This window comes from Trachurus japonicus, chromosome 4 (genome assembly GCF_045865225.1).
Source record: "Trachurus japonicus isolate A0001 chromosome 4, Traja_1.0".
Taxonomy (NCBI): Eukaryota; Metazoa; Chordata; class Actinopteri; order Carangiformes; family Carangidae; genus Trachurus; species Trachurus japonicus.
The window spans coordinates 31776112-31797747 of record NC_140910.1 but is presented as its reverse complement, the minus strand read 5'-3'; the positions used below and the strand labels follow the sequence as shown (position 1 = coordinate 31797747).

The 21636-nt window shown below is 36.9% G+C and overlaps 1 protein-coding gene across 1 annotated transcript; it reads left to right on the top strand.

Moving 5' to 3' along the window:
• Nucleotides 1-5085: 5085 nt before the first annotated feature.
• rtca (RNA 3'-terminal phosphate cyclase) lies at nucleotides 5086-17555 on the top strand. The gene is made up of 11 exons (XM_085775199.1): nucleotides 5086-5282; nucleotides 5457-5557; nucleotides 7673-7816; nucleotides 9317-9440; nucleotides 9600-9658; nucleotides 11748-11889; nucleotides 12898-13019; nucleotides 13162-13220; nucleotides 15369-15463; nucleotides 15665-15769; nucleotides 17283-17555. Exons 1-11 carry the CDS (start codon nucleotides 5226-5228, stop codon nucleotides 17379-17381), a joined length of 1107 nt encoding a protein of 368 aa, XP_085631325.1. The 5' UTR covers nucleotides 5086-5225; the 3' UTR covers nucleotides 17382-17555.
• Nucleotides 17556-21636: the final 4081 nt, after the last annotated feature.

The window sequence follows — 21636 nt, the reverse complement described above, 5'->3', positions numbered from 1 at the left end:
ATAGATAGATGATAGATAGATAGATAGATAGATAGATAGATAGATAGATAGATAGATAGATAGATAGATAGATAGATAGATAGATAGATAGTATACAATGAAAATAGATAGATAGATAGATAGATAGATAGATAGATAGATAGATAGATAGATAGATAGATAGATAGTATACAATGAAGATAGATAGATAGATAGATAGATAGATAGATAGATAGATAGATAGATAGATAGATAGATAGATAGATAGTATACAATGAAGATAGATAGATAGATAGATAGATAGATAGATAGATAGATAGATAGATAGATAGATAGATAGATAGATAGATAGATAGATAGATAGATAGATAGTATACAATGAAGATAGATAGATAGATAGATAGATAGATAGATAGATAGTATACAATGAAAATAGATAGATAGATAGATAGATAGATAGATAGATAGATAGATAGTATACAATGAAGATAGATAGTAAAATAGATAGATAGATAGATAGATAGATAGATAGATAGATAGATAGATAGATAGATAGATAGATAGATAGATAGATAGATAGATAGATAGATAGATAGATAGATAGATAGATAGATAAATAGACTTTTTTGATCCCAATCTGGGAAATTACAGGGCAGCAGCAGCAGCATTACACAGACACACATTGACGATAACAACATATAGTATAAGAATATAAAGAATAAGAATATAAACTATACATAATGAAATAGTAAAATATAAAGAACAAACTGTACATAATAAAATAGCAATAGCAAATAAAATAAAATGTGATGTACATAATTATACAAAAACAAATTGGCAGCGTTGATTTTAGTGCAAGAAGAAAATGTGCAACTACATTTTTACATACAAAGAACATGTGCCAGGGGTGATGTTCATTATACAACAAGGTTATAGCTACATATTACAAAGGTCCATGGTTTTAAAAGCCTTTTCATTTGCTGATTTGGTGATTAGCTTAAAATAAAGTTCTATTTCTTTTTGAAAAACATAAAAGCAAGGGGTTTTCTTAGAAAATTTACTTTTATGAATATGAAATTTTGCCAAAAAATAATAATAATAAAAACAGATTTACTAAAAAGTAACATTTTCCTTCTTTCTTGGTGATAATTATGGAAACCAAAAACAACATTTTCCCAAAGTAAAATAAAATCTATTGTAAAAAGAGTCAATAATACATTTGCTAAGGTCTGCCCATAGTTTTTTCGTGTGAGAGCAAAGCCAGAACAAATGAACAACTGTTTCTGGATGCAAATTACAGAAAGAGCAGTTAATATTAATGTCCTTTTTAAATGTTTGCATATAATGATTAGCTGGATAATATTTATGTATGATTTTGTAAGAAACCTACTCGTGATTAAAAACTTGTTAGGAAGCATCCAGGTTTTTTTTTTCCAATCAATATGATCTGTGAAACGATTCCAATAAACAGTAATATTAGGGGTAGCAACAATATCTTTTTGGAATAGCTAAGGCACGCACTTTTTTATTATTATTCTTTTGGGTCTTCTTCCTCTTCCTCCTCCGGTGGAGACGACGCGACGCTGCCACCCAGCGGCCAGAGCAGGAACAACAACACGTTTTTATTTTTATTTTTTATTTCATTGACAATTAAATTTACAGAAACACTTGGCATAGTACAGTGCAAAGCTAAATAAACATAGGCTACAGACAAGCATTACATATAGCTTCATTGGTACAAAAGATTTAAGTTTGCTTGTAAAAAAAATAAAAAAATAAAAAAGAAATTTAAAAAAAGAGAGATTTTTTAGTTAGTTAGTTTAAGTTTATTTCGGACATGTTAAAAGAAATAAAACATAATACAGAAATGGACAGACATAACATATAAAAACTTTGCAAAAACAACATATGAACAAAAAAAGAAATATATATATATATATATAATAAAAAAAGAAAAGAAAATAATTGAAAAATAAAGGTAATTTGATTTTTTGTTTTGTTTTGTTTTGTTTTGTTTGTTTATTTGTTTGTTTCATATCCGAAAAGGAGTGGGAAGAAGTAAAACTTATTTACTCCCACCCCTTATTAATAAATTATCTATCAAGTTATCTAGTCATTATTACTTGAATTTATCTATCAAGTTATCAGAGAGAGTGAGAAAAGATAGGAGGAGAGATTAACAAAAAGAAAAAGGGGAGAGAGCTAGGGGAATATACAGCATTCTTTTTTTCCATACACTTTAAAGAAGAGAAATGGTGACACAGCTCCTTATGAAAGACATATAGATTCGGGGCCTTGTTTTCATAACTTTGTTTTTGTGTATAAAGAATTTGGCATGGATAATTATTATTGTGTTGATTCCGAGGTCATTTGAAGGTTCATTTATATGTATACCATTACCATACAAAATATTCTCCTTCTTTACACCAGAGAAATGGGCAAATCTGGAAGACAACCATTCATTCAGATCCTCCCAAATTCCCCTGACATTAAGACAAATACTTTTTGTATTACAAGTTTTGTCAAGTTTTATGTTTAAATATGTAAATGAGGCAATATCTAATTAAATATGCGCTAATTTGCATACATTTCCAGAACAGAAATCTGAACAATGGATAAAGCTATTTTTTAAATTCTTGTTTATTTTTTTTGACATATTAGAGTCAGAAGTTTTTACAGAGGAGGATTTGGGATATCTCTTATTATCACTTTGTAAATGACCAGCCCTAAAAAAAAATCTAATTTCTCCATGTTTTAGGAATAAAATGTTGTATAAATGAGGCTGTGAATGATATATCAACAATCCCCTCTGTAAAAACCTTCAGAATATGGAAAGGGATCAAAGTGGAAGGTTTGGTGTCTGTAAGTGCTGCTGAAGTGGAGATTTCTAGCTCAGAGTCTGAAGAACTCTTTCTGAGAAACAGCCTTTAAAGATTTGTACTGTAAAATTACATAGATTGTTATTGTCAATTGTACTTTTACAATTTGTTGCTGATACAGAAGAAATGACAGTTTATGGAGCTCCGGTCATTGTTCAGGAGAGAGAGAGTTTATAGCCTACCTACCTAGATACCTGACATGACATGGGTCAGACAAACCTTTTTGGAATTCAGGAGAAATCTACAGACGAAAGAGACAAAAAAAGAAGTAAAATAAAAAACAACTTAATGTGGATTTTCCGTAGTTTCTTTCCTTTAGTCTGAAAGAAGACAGCCCAAAATGTTAAAATTGATCAGTGCATGAAAAAACAATGTTTTTGCCTGGAGTGTCTTGCCTTAAAAACCAGCAGAATTGAGTTTTTATAGATAGGTAAAGGCTGATTCTGATTTTTCTTGTGGCCTTGTTACTTGTCCTGGTGAATTTAATTAATTTTTTTAGAAGTTTTAATGAATTTGCAGTGTCAGCAGCTCATAGAGAGCAGCTGATTGGCTGGGCAGCGCTCTGCCTCCCTGTGGTGGCAGAAGTGGTTTTTGACACCGTGTGCAGCAGTGTCCTTCACGGGGTGGGAGTCATATTGTCTATCAGACGACCGCCTGCCAAGGGCACAACACATTTTAGTTTGTTGTTAATCAGTTGTGGTGATTAACATGTTTATTCGGACAGGACTAATGCTTATTATTGATTTGCAGATGAACTATACAACACTAACAGTTAGTCTTCCTGCAGAGGCTTTATGAACATATAGCACATCACACTTTGTCATTAATACAATGTAAAAAACACATTTTATTCAAAGAGAAAAGCGGATTAGTTCTGAGACCAGGACACCCCTGGTTCTGGCCACTATAAACCATCTGACTTGAAATAACAATTCACTTTTTAACTCAATGATATGACTATTACCTCTTTTGGACAGTGTTTTTCTCCTTTTATAAGTCAAACCAACAATTTAAAAAGGTCTTGTGGCTTTTTTCATTATGTTTCTGAGCAGAATATGGGCTTGACCAATTATGACCTCAATGTGCTTTACATAAAAACAAAACGTTTAACAGTAAACAAAAAAAACAACAGCATAAAAACATACATTTTAAAGCAAGAAAAAATTGAAATAATAAAAACTAAAAACTTATAACCCACCTAACCCCCTCATAAATCATGATCTGGCTCCTTCTCATCAATCTCTTCTTGTCTCCAACAACTTCCATCAGCCCTGTACATGCAACATACTGCCAAGTGGGACCAGATTAGTAGGCTACTATACCAAAAACAGAAAATACTTTCTAAAGATGTTTTTTCTCTCCCATTGTCAAGTTAAATTCCTTTAGGTAAATCAGTAGTTCTCAAACTTTTTTTTACATCAAGGACACAAATTAGACCACCGACCCCCCACTGCACAAAGTTTTGAAGCAAATATTTGTTCTGAGACTGAAGAACGTTACTTTTTTAGTCAATGTACATTCAAATAAGAGCCAATGGCTTTTTGAATGGCTTTTGGAAAAAAGTAAGATTTCTAAAGAAAAAAAAAAGGATCTAGAAAAAAAATAATTTTCTATAAGTGGTAAAATTTCTCAAAAATGATTATAGAAAAAGGTGGAAACATTTCTCATGAAAAAAGTTTTTTTTTTAAATCTAGAAAAACGTATTTTTTTTCTAGAATTAAAAAAAATATATATATAGGCTATTTAAAAAAAAAAAAAAATATATATATATATGAAGAGTTAATTTGCAAAAGCAGCGCCATTTTGAAAAAAATTAATTAGCTGATGCTTTTGAATAATTCTTTACATAGTGTTGTTTTCAATAAAGCTTTATTTTTTTGAGTTACATCTGTTTTTGTACATCTCATCTCCTTGGTCAAAGCCACTCAACTTTGGTTTGACTGTCTGATATCACCTGGTGTAAATAATAATTAAACATTTTCAAATAGTTATCTGCTTTTGCAAATTAACTCTTCATAAATATACGGTATATATATATATATATATATATATATATATATATATTTTTTTTTTTTTTTTTAAGTTTTTTAAATTCTAGAAAAAAGTGGTAAAAATTTCATGGAAAAAAAAAAAGTCAATTTCAATTTCATACCAGCGGAAGAGCATCAACAACGTCTGTATTTTATTTTGAAGGCCGGCGGAAGTGCCTCCTGCTAGTAGCTAGTAGAGAGAGTGAGCGTGAGTCCGCAGCAGCAGCAGCAGCATCACCAGTAGAAGCAGCAGCCGCTCTAGCGTTAGCATCGTTAGCATCGTCGTTAGCATCACGTTGTTTCTGAGTCAGAGTGAAAGTTATTTGTTGTGGTGAAGATGGAGGCGGAGGCTGCGGGAGCCGCGACGGAGATCGACGGCAGCTTGATGGAGGGAGTGAGTCCTCAGCCTTTTGGTTTATGTATTTATGTATTTATATATTCATGTATTTCCTCTGTTACCGGTGGATGCTGCTGCTAACAGCGGAGCTAGCAGCGGCAGCAGCCCGGTCCCCCCGCTCCTCTCACCGGCCTCTCTGCTCTCTCTCTCCCCGCTGTCCGCGCTCCTTAGGGCGGACAGATCCTCAGAGTCTCCGCGGCGCTCAGCTGCATCACCGGCTCCAGCATCAAGATCAACAAGATCCGAGCCGGCAGGAGCACCCCGGGGCTCAGGTAGGAGGAGGAGGAGGAGGAGGAGGAGGTGGAGCAGCGGGGTTAGCTCCAGGCTAACGGCTAACAGGCTAACAGGCTAACGTTAGCCTATTCATTAAAGTTGAGTCCTGGGCTGAGTTAGTTAGCAGATGTTCACAGGGAACAATAAAGCTGCTGCTCCCACGTTGATGAGGCTTTTCACTCATTATCAACCACAACCAGAATTAATTATCTATTTATAATAATAATAATAATAAGTGTAGTGGTCGAATTTGCTGCAGTGAGTGAGTGTGCTGTTTTTTTTTTTCGGTGGGTTCAATTCATGCTGTTTCACATGGACCAGGGGTCAAACTTACAGCGCAGTTTGAGCTCTTAATATGATGAAATGTAAATTAAATTTAATCTAATGAAATTTAATGAAAATGCATCTGATACAGGATGTAAATCCTCTACATCAGACTCAAGTTAATGACAAAGAAGAAAGAACAAAGCACAAATGATGGGCCGGATCATTAAAATAGCAGCATAATGAGAGCTATAAACCTTTCCCTTTGTTTTAGTGCATTATAAAGATGTTTTACATCAGATAAACTGTCTTTTTACAAAACATTTTATGAAAAACTTGAAATTTCTTGAGGAAAATATGTACAATTTCAACAACATTATGCATCTTCTGTCTTCTATGTAACTTTCCCACTTGACAAATTCATCTTCTAAAGATAAATACTTGACATTAAAGTTGAGTCCTGGGCTGAGTTAGTTAGCAGATGTTCACAGGGAACAATAAAGCTGCTGCTCCCACGTTGATGAGGCTTTTCACTCATTATTATTATTATTATATATAAATGGCTAATTTATTCTGGTTGTGGATGATAATAAGTGTAGTGGTCGAATTTGCTGCAGTGAGTGTGCTGTTTTTTTGTTTGTTTTTTCCGGTGGGTTCAATTCATGCTGTTTCACATGGACCAGGGGTCAAACTTACAGCGCAGTTTGAGCTCTGAATTTGATGGAATGTAAATAAAATTTAATCTAACGAAATTTAATGAAAATGCATCTGATACAGGATGTAAATCCTCTACAACAGACTCAAGTTAAGAACAAAGCACAAACGATGGGCCGGATCATTAAAATAACGGCATAATAACCTTAAAAAATAACAGCTATAAACCTTTCCCTTTGTTTTAGTGCATTATAAAGATGTTTTACATCAGATAAACTGTCTTTTTACAAAACATTTTATGAAAAACTTGAAATTTCTTGAGGTTGATATGTACAATTTCAACAATATTATGCATTTTCTATGTAACTTTCCCACTTGACAAATTCATCCTAGATAGATAGATAGATAGATACATACATACATACATACATACATACATACATAGATGGATAAATACTTTGTTGTTTCCGTAGAAAATTAATTTTCTCAGCTGCATCACAATCTCACACGGTGCATGAAAACAGTGTAAAAGAAAGAAAATCAATGAATATTAATAAAAAGATAGAAAGATAGCAGCCGGTGCAACGACCCACCCACTACTCAGCACAATTTACATCTGCAGGGAACATAGAAAACTCTCTCAGCGTTTATTTTACAACACCGATGACGACGGACGTCACTGTCGTCCATAGATCATCTAAAAAAGATATTTTAACCCCTCGACGTGTCTAAGGAGCCGTCTGAGAGTTAAAACACAGGAAAAACATTAGACTCCCTGTCCTCCCAACATCTCACAACCATGATTTTGCTTTTTTTCCTCTGGCACTATAATTAAAGGGACATTGTGTAGAATTACTCCCATCTAGCGGTGAGGTTGGAGATGACAACCAACTCAATCTGCTGCTTTTTTTCCCCCTTTGTCGTCACGCTGCTGCTGAGAAACCATGAGACATGAACACTTCAACTTGATTTATTATTATTATTATTATTTAAAAACACTGTCACATTAAATATAAATATTAATATTATAAACCTCAGAGCTTTAATGAGAACAGAGGAAACTGGTAATTATGTGTGAATGAGTCAATGACACAGCAACAACAACAGTGGGTTTAGGCCTCGTTTGTTTCTGTTTTTAAATAGTGTGTGTCTGTCTCTCTCTCTGTGTCTGTGTGTGTGTGTGTGTGTGTGTTCAGACCGCAGCACCTGAGCGGCCTGCAGCTGGTCTCAGACCTGTGCTCCGGCGGTCTGCAGGGCGCCGCCATCGGCTCCACCGACATCAGTCTGAGTCCCGGGAAGATCCAGTCTGGAAACCACACGGCCGACACGCAGACGGCGGGGTGAGTTCATTAACCGTAAAGATTCCTGAACACCGTCACTTTACAAAAAAGATTGTGTCTGAACCATATCGACGCAAAAATAAAGGTAAATGCTCAGATACTGGTTCATTTAACTGATGTAACATTGAACAGGTAGGATTTAAATGTTAGCGTGTCATTTGTATTGTAAAAAAAAATGATTAAAATAAACTTGACTTATTGTAATGATAATGACTTAAATATTTCAAACACTTCCCCCGGGGGATCAATAACTGGTCCTATATTAAGAGATTAGTAATGTCATTATATTTTTACTATATTTGATTGTACACATTCATAGTGTTGTGAAATGTATTAATGCATAATAATCGTGATAATCGTAACACCGTGATTAGTTCTATGACAATAATCGTACCAAGAAAATCTATAATCATGACATCCCTAGTGTGAATTTAGATGTTTGAGTGTCATTTGTTATAAAAAAACAAAACAAAACCAAATAAAACATTAAAATAAATGTAAACATTTGGTATAGATGACGATTTATGACCTGAATATTTCAAACATTTCCCCTGCGGGGTTAATAATTGGTCATATATTAATAGATACTGTAAATGTTTTGTGTAAACAATGAGTAATGTAATTATATTTTAACTATATTTGAGCATTTTACACATTCATAGTGTTGTGAAATTAATTAATGCAGAATAATCGTTTTTTGTTTAGTTAAGTTTATTTAGATCCCCATTAGCTTTTGCCACGCAGCAGCAGCAGCAGCAGCAGCAGCTATTCTTCCTGGGGTCTTTTCATCATAATAAATGACAAATACAAACCATTAACACACAACACATTAATACATAAAACAAAAATACATACAGAAAACACATACTCAATACATACACATACAAAACAAAACAAAACATCCAAGACAAACACTTAACATATGTTACCCGCTCCTACATTGAATCACTACACAACAAGGATACCAGGACCCAATTTACAAATATAGGCTACTAATGGTCAAAATTGCGATCAAAATAATAATCTCTTAGTTTCATTTTAAAACTAACCATGTTTCTTTGTTGTATAACATAATTCAGAAGTAAAGGGCATTCAACTCCTTCATAGCTCTATATAATACTGTACCTTGAGAGAGTGCCCTGGGTAAAATAAAATAACCTCCAGCAGCATGTCGAGTTGAATAATTATGTATGTTTGAACTAAAAGATAATTTTCTATACAAAATGTATGGCATTTTAGTTGTTATATTTCTAAGAAAAACCATCAACAAATATGACAATCTGTGCTTGACATCCAGCCAACCAAGACTGGCATCATGCATTTGACTTATTCCACACATAAGTGCAACACGTGCTGCTTTATTTTGTATAAGTTGCAGTTTTCTGATGTTGGCTCGTGATACTCTTAGTACCGTGATAATTTCTCTGACAATAATCGTACCAAGAAAATGTATAATTGTGACATCCCTAATCGTGTGTGTGTGTGTGTGTGTGTGTGTAGGAGTGTGTGTCTGCTGCTGCAGGCGGCGCTGCCCTGCGCCGTGTTCGCCGACGCCTCGTCACAGCTCTGTCTGAAGGGAGGAACCAACGCTGAGATGGCGCCTCAGATCGACTACACTGTCAAGGTACACACACACACACACACACACACACACACACACACACACACACACACACACACACACACACACACACACACACACACACACACACACACACACACACACAGGTTCATTGATCAGTGATCAGTCTAATTGATGAGTGAATGTGTTTCTTTTCTTCAGGTCTTTAAACCCATCGTGGAGCGGTTCGGCGTTCACTTTGACTGTGACGTTAAAATGAGGTCAGTTCACTGTGTGTGTGTGTGTGTGTGTGTGCGTGTGTGATTCCCTGTGGGATTGTGGGTAAATTATCCCGCATAATTTAACCAATTCCTTCAAATCTAGAGCTCATATTGTGGGAAATTCCTGCACATTTCAAACCAGCCGGCGTTAGTACTGGTCCACATGACAAACCCCCGTTTGAAAGGAAAGAGGAGTTCAAAACAAATGTTTCGAACGTGTGCGCAGCTGTGAGTGATTGCGTTACTATGGTTACAATAATATTGATTACGGAAGTGCTACAGCTGTGGCAAAAACCAAACAAACATGGAAACACATGGTTTGTTGAGCGCAGTCTTTGCTGTTATAATAGTTCTCTTTTATTAAACAGCAGCGTGACATTTGCCTACTGTTAGAATCCAGCAGCAGGAGAAGAGGAGAGAGCCTTTTGGAGTCGGGGGTGCGTTTGCAATATGTTGATCTTTTATATGTCCAGTAGTGTGTCGTGTGGATTTATTGCTCCACATTTTCACTTGAGTGGCAGCCAGGCACGGCTCGTGTGTGCGTGAATACGTCAAGTCCTGAGAATGAGCAGAACGAACGCAGCCAGAAATCAACCTGTTGCAAGGTTTACATGACAGACAGAACGCTTTAGAGAAGGTTTAAACTTCCTCCTTCAAACCGGTTTGGGGCAATTGACCCTTCGCCAACTCCTCCCACAAACGGCTATTGTCCAATCCTACGTTAGCAACCGTAACTATAGGCCTGGCAAGCTTTCCGCAGTGAGTCATTACGTTTGCTTTTGTGGACACATTTTGAGACTAGGACGAAAAATATTTGTTTGTAGAGAAGGATGTTGCTGTTGCTGCTGCTACTACGGCGGCGGTGGCGGCAGCAGCAATATAGAGATGTTCAGATACGAGCGGACTTTTTTTCTTGACTTGAGCAAGTGTAAATATGGGGAAAACCATATGTTCACCTCCGAAATGACAGCTGTACTTTTAGGGCGTTTACCTGGGCTTTTAGGCCAGGGATCCTCCAGGCAGGGACTGCTTTCACTGACTGATACAGCGGTGGGAGAAAACAAAACAGCAGTGAAAGCTGTATGTGGTTCACAATCGCCCAAAAACTTAGAGTTTGACAACGTTTCATGACCAGTGAGATGACGTAAGTCTTGGTGGGTTGATAGACGGTAAAATGACCGGTCCTTACTGCTGCTCTGTACATTGTCCAGTCGTGTCGTTGAACAGATGTTTTATCCTCCTGCGCGAGTCACGTCACTGAAAACTATGAATGATCTTTGTGACTTCTTCTCTCTATTATCTCAGAACAGTTTATCTGCTGATATTTCCTTTGAAATCGATACCAAATACTGCCAGGAGCATGGCTGGGAGTGAAAGCTTGCCCGCCGTAGCAACAGTAACCAAGGGGGCGGGGCTTACGCGAAGGGTCAATTGAGACGGTTTGAGGTGTTTATATTAAAGGGACAACGAGGAGTTTCTATTTGGTTATAAGAATGTTTCACCATAATGTGGATGAATCTACGCTACCCACACTTGTTAATGGCTCCATTTTCGATAAATATATCGTTTTGTCTCTATCGTTATTTTATTATTATTAGTTTCCTTACTTTCGGTTTTGCGGATGAGTCATGAGAATAACGCCGCCGAATCACCGTTTATGGTGGGAACTACGACGGTATGTGATCGTCTTCCAACCTCTGACTTTAATTCTTGATGAATGAAAACATGAGTCTGTCTTGCGCCGGTCAAAGAATTTCACTGTGTATTGTGAAAACACTTTGCTTTCGAAAACTCCTCGTTGTCCCTTTAAGTATTTACAATAGGTTTACCAAACCTATTTGAAACAGTTTAAAACTGTCCATGTAATTAACCCACCTAGAGAGAAGGAAACTCGGATGTGGAAAGACGTGTAGAATGTGTTTTATAGAAGAGAAACACACTTTTTAGGACCGATGAACAGACACGTCCTGTGATTTTCATATTTAATATTAGAGGAAACGGTGATATTCTCAGCCGTCAGGATGCACGCCACCTCCCAAATCGAATCGTACATGTAACTTGTGTGTGTATGTGTGTGTGTGTGTGTCAGGGGTTACTACCCTAAAGGCGGCGGTGAGGTCATGGTGACGGTGAACCCGGTGAAGGAGCTGCAGCCGGTCGTCATGACGGAGAGAGGAAACATCACCAAGATCCACGGCCGAGCGTTCGTCGCCGGCGTCCTGCCTTACAAAGTACAGTTACCATAGCGACAGACATCACTCACTGCGTACTTAAAGGGACATTGTGTAACTTCTCCTGTTATCCATCCATTCACGAAAATCGATTATTTTGTTCAAAAGTCTGTCGTCCGTCTGCTGTCTGCCCAATTTCAGGTGAATGCAGCATGAAAAATACGATTGAGTTGCTTGTGATATAGGATGAATCGCCTTGCTGTTTACAACTACTTCCGGGTAGAAAACCAGCATGAGAACAATAGTGACGGACGAGAGTTTCGCTATTTATATCTACTTTTTCACGTCACTATATCACCGTTTAGACTAATCTGATGTTTGTAAAGTCTATAAAACCAATGATTGGACAAACATTACTATTTATGTGTGCACATTTTTGTAATTAGTCATGGTTATCATAGATTAGCCGGGCTAACGGTTAGCTACCTGTTTAACTTTAATAACTCAGTGACTCAATAAACGCTCCATGAAAAAATATTTTCTCCAGCGGATATCTGAGTTCCAACATGACTGAGCTAACTGGAGTAGTTTCATGTCGTGTCCCACAACGGGAGGGTTTTAACAGCTGACGTCCTGCTGTTAGCTTAGCTACCGCTGTTAGCTTAGCTACCGTTAGCTTAGCTACCGTTAGCTGTCCCTGTCAGCTGAGCCACTGATGCTTTCTAGACACTGTGATTCCCCCAAACTGAATAAATACAACACATAGCAACACAAAACACACACACAGAAATAGTAATGTTTCTTCAATCATTTCAGATTTGTCTAAACGGTGATAGGGCGTGAAAAATATGATATATAGCTAAACTCTCGTTCGTTACTATTGATCTCATTCAAGTTACGTGCTGGTTTTCTACCCGGAAGTAGAATGTAAACAACAAGGTGATTCGGTCTATACAACCGCAAGGCTAGATGGGAGGAATTCCTACACAATGTCCCTTTAAACAGCGACACACCGGCCTTGTTATTGACTGTAACTGTGTGTGTGTGTGTGTGTGTGTGTGTGTGTAGTTGGCGAAGGACATGTCCGCCGCCGCCGTCAGAACCATCAGGAAGGAAATCAAAGAGCTGTACATCAACATCCAGGCGCTGCAGGAGAAGGAGAAGGCGTACGGCAGCGGCAACGGCATCATGTGAGTGACGATGATGTCACTGGGGGCGGGGCGGGGCTACGCTGCGTTTGCTGGCAAGGACACGGAGCGGGAAATTACAAGTTTCATTGCAGCACAGTCGCTAAAACAAAAACAAAACAAAACCAATTCTTCTGTGTTTCAGAATCATCGCTGAGTCGTCGACAGGTTGTCTGTTCGCCGGTTCAGCTCTGGGGAAGAAAGGTGAGGACGCCACGGGAATGATGTCACACTGATCTGAAGAACTGTTGTGTGTCTGTGTGTGTGTGGCAAGCTAAGTTTGACTATCCGGAATTAACATTGTAGATATCAACAACGTCTTTCTGACTCGTCGTAATTATACATTTTGAATAGTGAATAGTTTTCATTCAAGATATCTGTAATTCAGTTTTGCCTCGTTAAAAAGAATATTTCAGATATCCACAACTACGTTCTTCCTAGGACAAATGACGTCACTTTAACCATTCATGTGTATGGGGGTTTGTCATTACAGATATCTATAATTCAGTTGCAGATATCCACTATGTGAATTACGGATATCTGTAACTGAATTATGCCTAGTACTAATACCAGTTTGAGATATCTACAGTTTGATTCTGACTAGTCATAATTCCAGTTCAAGATATCTTTAATTCACCTCAATTACAGATATCTACATGTCCCTGTTCAGATATCTGTAATTAAGTTTTGACTAGTCAAAATGACGTTGTAGATATCTCAAACTGGAATTAGTACTAGTCATAATTCAGTTACAGATATCTGTAATTCACATAGTGGATATCTGCAACTGAATTATAGATATCTGTAATGACAAACCCCATACACATGAATGGTTAAAGTGACGTCATTTGTCCTATAGGAAGAATGTATGTCAAGCCATTTTAACATTTAAAAGCCAGACTGAATATGAGTTGCAGATATCTGTAATTCAGTTTTGCCTCGTCGAAAAGAATATTTCAGATATCTGCAACTACCTTCTTCCTAGGACAAATGACGTCACTTTAACCATTCATGTGTATGGGGGTTTGTCATTACAGATATCTACAATTCAGTTTCAGATATCCGCTATGTGAATTACAGATATCTGTAACTGAATTATGCCTAGTACTAATACCAGTTTGAGATATCTACAGTTTGATTCTGACTAGTCATAATTCCAGTTCTAGATATCTTTAATTCACCTCAATTAAAGATATCTACATGTCCCTTTTCAGATATCTGAAATGAAGTTTTGACTAGTCAAAATGACGTTGTAGATATCTCAAACTGGAATTAGTACTAGTCATAATTCAGTTACAGATATCTGTAATTCACATAGCGGATATCTGCAAATTAATTATAGATATCTGTAATGACAAACCCCATACACATGAATGGTTAAAGAGAAGTCATTTGTCCTATAGGAAGAATGTATGTCAAGCCATTTTAACATTTAAAAGCCAGACTGGATATGAGTTGCAGATATCTGTAATTCAGTTTTGCCTCGTCGAAAAGAATATTTCAGATATCCTCAACTAAGTTCTTCCTATAGGACAAATGACGTCACTTTAACCATTCATGTGTATGGGGTTTGTCATTACAGATATCTATAATTCAGTTGCAGATATCCGCTATGTGAATTACAGATATCTGTAACTGAATTATGACTAGTACTAATTCCAGTTTGAGATATCTACAATTTGATTCTGACTAGTCATAATTCCAGTTCAAGATATCTTTAATTCACCTCAATTAAAGATATCTACATGTCCCTTTTCAGATATCTGTAATTAAGTTTTGACTGTAGGCGAAATGAAGTTGTAGATATCTGTAACTGGAATTAGTACTAGTCGTAATTCAGTTTCAGATATCTGTAATTCACATAGTGGATATCTGCAACTGAATTGTAGATATCTGTAATGACAAACCTCATACACATGAATGGCAAAAGAGAATCTGAAATCAAATGTTCTTTTTGACTAGAGGCAAAACTGAATTACAGATATCTTGAATCAAAAATCCAACTATTCAAAATGTAGTTACGACCAGTCAGAAAGACGTTGTTGATATCTACAATGTTAATTCCGTATAGTCTAACTTAGCTTTTAAATGTTAAATCCTCTTGCCATAGTGTGTGTGTGTGTGTGTGTGTGTGTGTACACGTGCACTCACCTGTGTGTGTGTGTGTGTGTGTGTGTGTGTACACGTGCACTCACCTGTGTGTGTGTGTGTGTGTGTGTGTGTGTGTGTGTGTGTGTGTGTGTGTGTGTGTGTGTGTGTGTGTGTGTGTGTGTGTGTGTGTGTGTGTGTGTGTGTGTGTGTGTGTGTGTGTGTGTGTGTGTGTGTGTGTGTGTGTGTGTGTGTGTGTTACAGGTGTGTATGCAGACAAAATTGGAATAGAAGCTGCTGAGATGTTGCTGAGAAACATCCGACACAACGGCTGCGTGGACGAGTTCCTGCAGGACCAGGTGAGACCACGAGCCACTGCTGACGTTACCGTGATGTCACCGTGACGTCACCGTGATGTCACCGTGACATCACCGTGATGTCATCGTGACGTCACCGTGATGTCACCGTGACGTCACCGTGATGTCACCGTGACATCACCGTGATGTCATCGTGACATCACACTCTGACATCACTCTCTGACTTCCTGTTCCCTCCCTCAGCTCATCATCTTCATGGCGCTGGCGAAGGGAACGTCTCGGATTCGAACAGGGGCCGTGACGCTGCACACGCAGACGGCCATTCACATCGCAGAGCAGCTCACTCAGGTCAGACAACGCTCACTGCTTCATCCATTCATTCATTCATTCATTCATTCATTCATCTACTCATCCATCATTCATCCATCCATCTACTCATCTATTAATCCATCCACTCATTCACTCATCCATCCATCTATCATCCACTCATCCATCCATCTACTCATCCATCCACTCATCCATCATCCATCTATCTACTCATCCATCTACTCATCCATCTACTCATCCACTCACCCACTCATCCATCCATCCATTCATCTATCCATCTACTCATCCATCCATCCATCTACTCATTCATTCATCCATCTATACATCCATCTACACCTCCACTTATCTGTCATCCATCCATTCATCCATCCACGAATTCTTCCATCCACCCATCTATCCATCTACTCATCCATCCATCGTCACATCCATCCATCCGTCCATACATCCACTCATCCATCCATTCATCCATCCATCCACTCATCCATTCATCGTCTCATCCACTCATCTATCCATCCATTCATCCATCCACTCATCCATTCATCCATCCATTTACTAATCCATCCATTCATCCATCTACTCATCCATCCATTCATTCATTCATCATTCATCCATTCATCCATCTACTCATCCATCCATCCATCTATTCATCCATCCATTTACTAATCCATCCACTTATCCATCCACTCATCCATCCATCCATCATCCGTCCATCCATCCATCTACTCATCCATCCACTCATCAATCCATCATCCATCCATCCATCCACTCATCTACTCATCCATCCATCCATCCATCTACTCATCCATCCATCTACTCATCCATCCATCCACTCATCCATCCATTCATCATCCACTCATCATCCATCCATCATCCACTCATCGTCCATCCATCCATCCATCCATCCATCTACTCATCCATCCATCCACTCATCCATCCATCCATCCACTCATCCATCCATCCATCCATCTACTCATCCATCCATCTACTCATCCATCCATCCACTCATCCATCCATTCATCATCCACTCATCATCCATCCATCATCCACTCATCGTCCATCCATCCATCCATCCATCCATCTACTCATCCATCCATCCACTCATCCATCCATTCATCCATCCATCTACTCATCCATCCATCCATGCATCATCCATCCATCCATCCATCCTTTCATCCATCCACTCATCCATCCATTCATCCATCTACTCATCATCCATCCAACCGTTCCTCCATCCATTTACTAATCCATCCATCTACTCATCCATCCACTCACCTACTCATCCATCCATCCATCCATCTACTCATTCATTCATCCATCTATACATCCATCTACACCTCCACTTATCTGCCATCCATCCATCCATCCATCCATTCATCCATCTACTCATCCATCCATCCATCTATCTATTCATTCATCCATTTACTAATCCATCCACTCATCCCTCCATCAGGACAGTGTGATGTGTTCACTGACCTCTCGGGCGTTTTTCACACTTGATTCACACTTTTTTTCTTTTTTTTTCTGTTTTTTTCAGGCTAAATTCTCAATAACAAAGTGCGAGGACGAGCTGAGCAGTAACGTCAACTACATCATCGAATGTCAAGGATCAGGAGCCACCAACCTCAACCTGTAGCCACACACACACACACACACACACACACACACACACACACACACCAACACTCACTCACAGTCTGTGTACTGGACTCAGTAGCTGCTCCCGTCATGGCCGACCCTCTTAGCTTCTGTCTCTCAGGGTGTTTCCTTAAATACTGTAATAAATAAATAAAAGTCTTTCCAATGCTCATGAGTTCACGACTGGTTTTTTTGTGTGTGTGTGTGTGTGTGTGTGGAATATAACTGTGTGAAATCAACAAGATCAAACAAAAACAAACCTAATACTTATGAAAACAACTCCCTGTGCTGCGTTCACTGGCAGGGACGTGGATGGGAAATCACAGAGTGGCCAAACAAAACCACAAACCACTAACGCCCATTTTTCCCAGATGCAGTGAAGGCAGCATCACTGTGTCGCAGTTTAAAGACCATCTGCTCTCTCTCACTCTGACTGTAGTGGCAGCACAAAGCATCTGCAGCTGCCGTCTTAACCCACAACCCCTCGAGAAAGTCTTGAAAATGTGTCGTTCAGAACTTTTTAGTCAGATCAGGAAAACTTTTTCTTTCTTTCTCATTAATTTCTTTCTTTCTTTCTTTCTTTCTCATTAATTTCTTTTTTTTTCTTTCTTTTCTTTCTTTCTTTCTTTCTTTCTTTCTCATTAATTTCTTTCTTTCTTTCTCATTAATTTCTTTCTTTTTTCTTTCTTTCTTTCTTTCTTTCTCATTAATTTCTTTTTTCTTTCTTTCTTTCTTTCTCATTAATTTCTTTTTTCTTTCTTTCTTTCTTTCTCATTAATTTCTTTCTTTCTTTCTCATTAATTTCTTTCTTTCTTTCTCATTAATTTCTTTCTTTCTTTCTCATTAATTTCTTTCTTTTTTCTTTCTTTCTTTCTTTCTTTCGTTCTTTCTCATTAATTTCTTTTTTCTTTCTTTCTTTCTCATTAATTTCTTTTTTCTTTCTTTCTTTCTTTCTTTCTTTCTCATTAATTTCTTTCTTTTTTCTTTCTTTCTTTCATTCGTTCTTTCTTTCTCATTAATTTCTTTTTTCTTTCTTTCTTTCTCATTAATTTCTTTCTTTTTTCTTTCTTTCTTTCTTTCTTTCATTCGTTCTTTCTTTCTCATTAATTTCTTTTTTCTTTCTTTCTTTCTCATTAATTTCTTTCTTTTTTCTTTCTTTCTTTCTTTCTTTCTCATTAATTTCTTTCTTTTTTCTTTCTTTCTTTCTTTCTTTCTTTCTCATTAATTTCTTTTTTTTCCATTCTAAGAAAAGAAAAAATACACAATCAGGTGGCAGCAACATAGAAACCCATCAACACCATAAAACACAGGGAGGACAAAATACAAACAGAAACAAAACAAACAAAAGGAACCTACATTTAACAGCGTAAAATAATCCAAACATATAATCAGTAAGTGCATACTACATATTTTACACGCACCATAAATTCATGTCATAACTCAATAAATAAAAGATTAAATAATTCACTCTACAGCCACCATAAAAAGAAACAACAACAATCCCAAAAACAAAAACATACAAAACAATAAACTATATTGAATCTTCATCCCAAGTTTTTGTTATTGCGAGGATTTCCCATCTTTTTCTCTCTGCACTATTTTTCTTGGTTTTTGGCAATATCTTTGTTAGTAAAAAATGATGTTTAATAAATGATATAAAATATCTCAAATTAAGCTCTCTGGCTTGATTTTTAAAAATAAAAGCTTTCCCAAACTTTGATCTGGAACATCAGGATCATTCCGATCCCAGCAGTTTAGTGGATTCAGGAACTAAATGCGATTTATATTCAAATGGGCACAACATTAATAATGTAATATATATATACACATTTATAATTTGCAGCTGAATTTTAAACCAGTATAGTGAAGAAGTTAGCTTTTGATTATTCCACAAATGAGGGACTTTTCCCCAACGATTGGATGATTAAATGAAATTTGAAGCTATTTGCTTTTCTTATTTGTTTAAACATCCAGACCAGATGAGGTCTGGATGTTTAGTTAGTGAGTAGTTAATTTAATCCTTCACAGGGAATTACTTTGTTACAACAGCCATTATTGAACACACGTACAAATACATACGTAGATAAAGTTAAAAACCACAACATTCACACTGTCACTTAAAGGGTCACAAGTGTTTATTAAAAGTCATTGAAGAAACAAAAAACAGCACAGAAAACAACACAAACAGCCCATTTTAAAATACATTTAAAACATTTTAAAACACCCATGATCTGGATTTGGAGATCTAGAAAAGTTTGTATCTGGATCAGACTGATCCAATCCAACTGAGCTTTGAACAACTGGGATAAAAAGTAAAGATGGATTATTGATTATTGATCCTGGATGGGAAAACAAAATCCGGATCATTTTGATCCAGATTAAACTTGAAGTCTTGTATCTTTGTTACCGGTGTGTTTTCTGTCTGTGCTGCTGCTCCACCTTGTGTTCAAACTCAACAACTACATCACCACTCAGTTCAGAGTTCAGACAATAATAAAACTTCTCAGTCTTTTCTCCTCCTCATCTGTCGGATCATTAACATGCGACTCAGTGACTCGTTATTAAACTTTCATTGTTAGAAAGTGTGTGTTTTTATTTTTTTAAATTTTTTTAGGGTGTCTGATAACAATTTATTTATTGTTTTTCCTTTTACAAAGCATTTTATAAAGTAACACAACATGAACATGGGGTGTTTTCTGTCACAATATTACAGCAAAGTAATTAACCAATCAAGTACAACTTGATATAGAAAAGAAACTTAAACAAAAGAAGGGCGTTTCAGGGAAATGTACATTTTCCATTGCTTCCAATCCGATGTCATTGAATTTAGATGCTGGAGCCTCAGTGAAAAAGCGATTCTTTCCATTAGATACACATTGTAAATTATATCATACCATTCATCTATAGATGGGACGTCTGGCTTGAGCCATTTCTTTGTAATTGCTTTTCTAGCAGCTAGACTCAGTATTCCTAATAAATATTTATATTTCTTTTTCACACTTACATTAGCTGAGTGTACAAGGTGTGTTTTATTTTATGACAACTCACTTCTTTGACTCTGACCCTGAAGACTGCAGCGTTTATTTTTTGTTTGATTCTTCTGAATTTAGATTTTTTTTGCAATATTATTCACCCGTGGCAACTAATATGAATATAAATATATGATACAAATATATAAAATAGATATAAATTCCATAAAATGACATCAGAATCAGAATCAGAACTGTTTTATTGCCAAGAGCAGTAAAGGTCAGTTTACAGCACGAGTGTCTTGGTGTCAAGTGCAAACATAAAAGTACAAAAAATAGAATAAAATAAGAATTCAGAGAATTAAGAATTTAAATAATATAAAATAAAAAAGAATGAATTAAAATAGACTAGTGCAAAAGATACGCATATACTATGCAAAAAGGAAATATGCATATACTCAAAATACACATACTATACTATATAAAAGAATAGAATAAAGATAATGGGTAGACATAATGGGTCTGGTTAAACTGGGAGGATTTAATTTGGCTTATGCAAAATAAATCTGAGATAAATAAAACCGTCCCAGAGAATCCGGTGGTGGACGACTGAGCTGAGATCTGAATCCCGGCGCTCAGTCGTCCTGGATTAACAGACGTGTAGCCGACTAATCCAGGATTCAAACCTGGCTTTCACACTTATCCTGGATTTCTTAAAGTCTCAGGTTTAATGGTGCTTTCATGTGCTATGGTAATTATGGTAAATACCAAAAGACGACGTGAAAAGTGCACATGAACACCCTCTCATGTGGTATTTTCCACTGGGCAACTCGTAGAATTTTTTGATGCCCGAGCTGCCGAGATGAGAATAACCTTTGACCTTTTCAACATGGCAGCGAGCAAGCCTTTAGAAAACAGTTAGCAGCTATTCACTCTATGTATGCGTGCATATACAGTAAAAAACGCTTTAAAAAAGCTATAGCCAAATAGCCAGTGCTAAATCTCCATGAATATTAATATTTATTTTATTTATTATGATTTAATATTTTATTATTCATAGATATATAGGCTACACGTAGATGCCGCACGTGTATATATCAAGTAACAAGTCTGAATCTGTGTGTCCACCATCTTTATTTTCTCTGTACAACAACAAAAGCACATGAACACAACGCACTGGTAAATCACAAGTGGAAAATACCATCTGTACCACAGCACCTGAAGGCACCATAACTCATCGTTTCACCTGACCTGTATTGGTTTGTTTGTCTGGAGTCAGTGTTG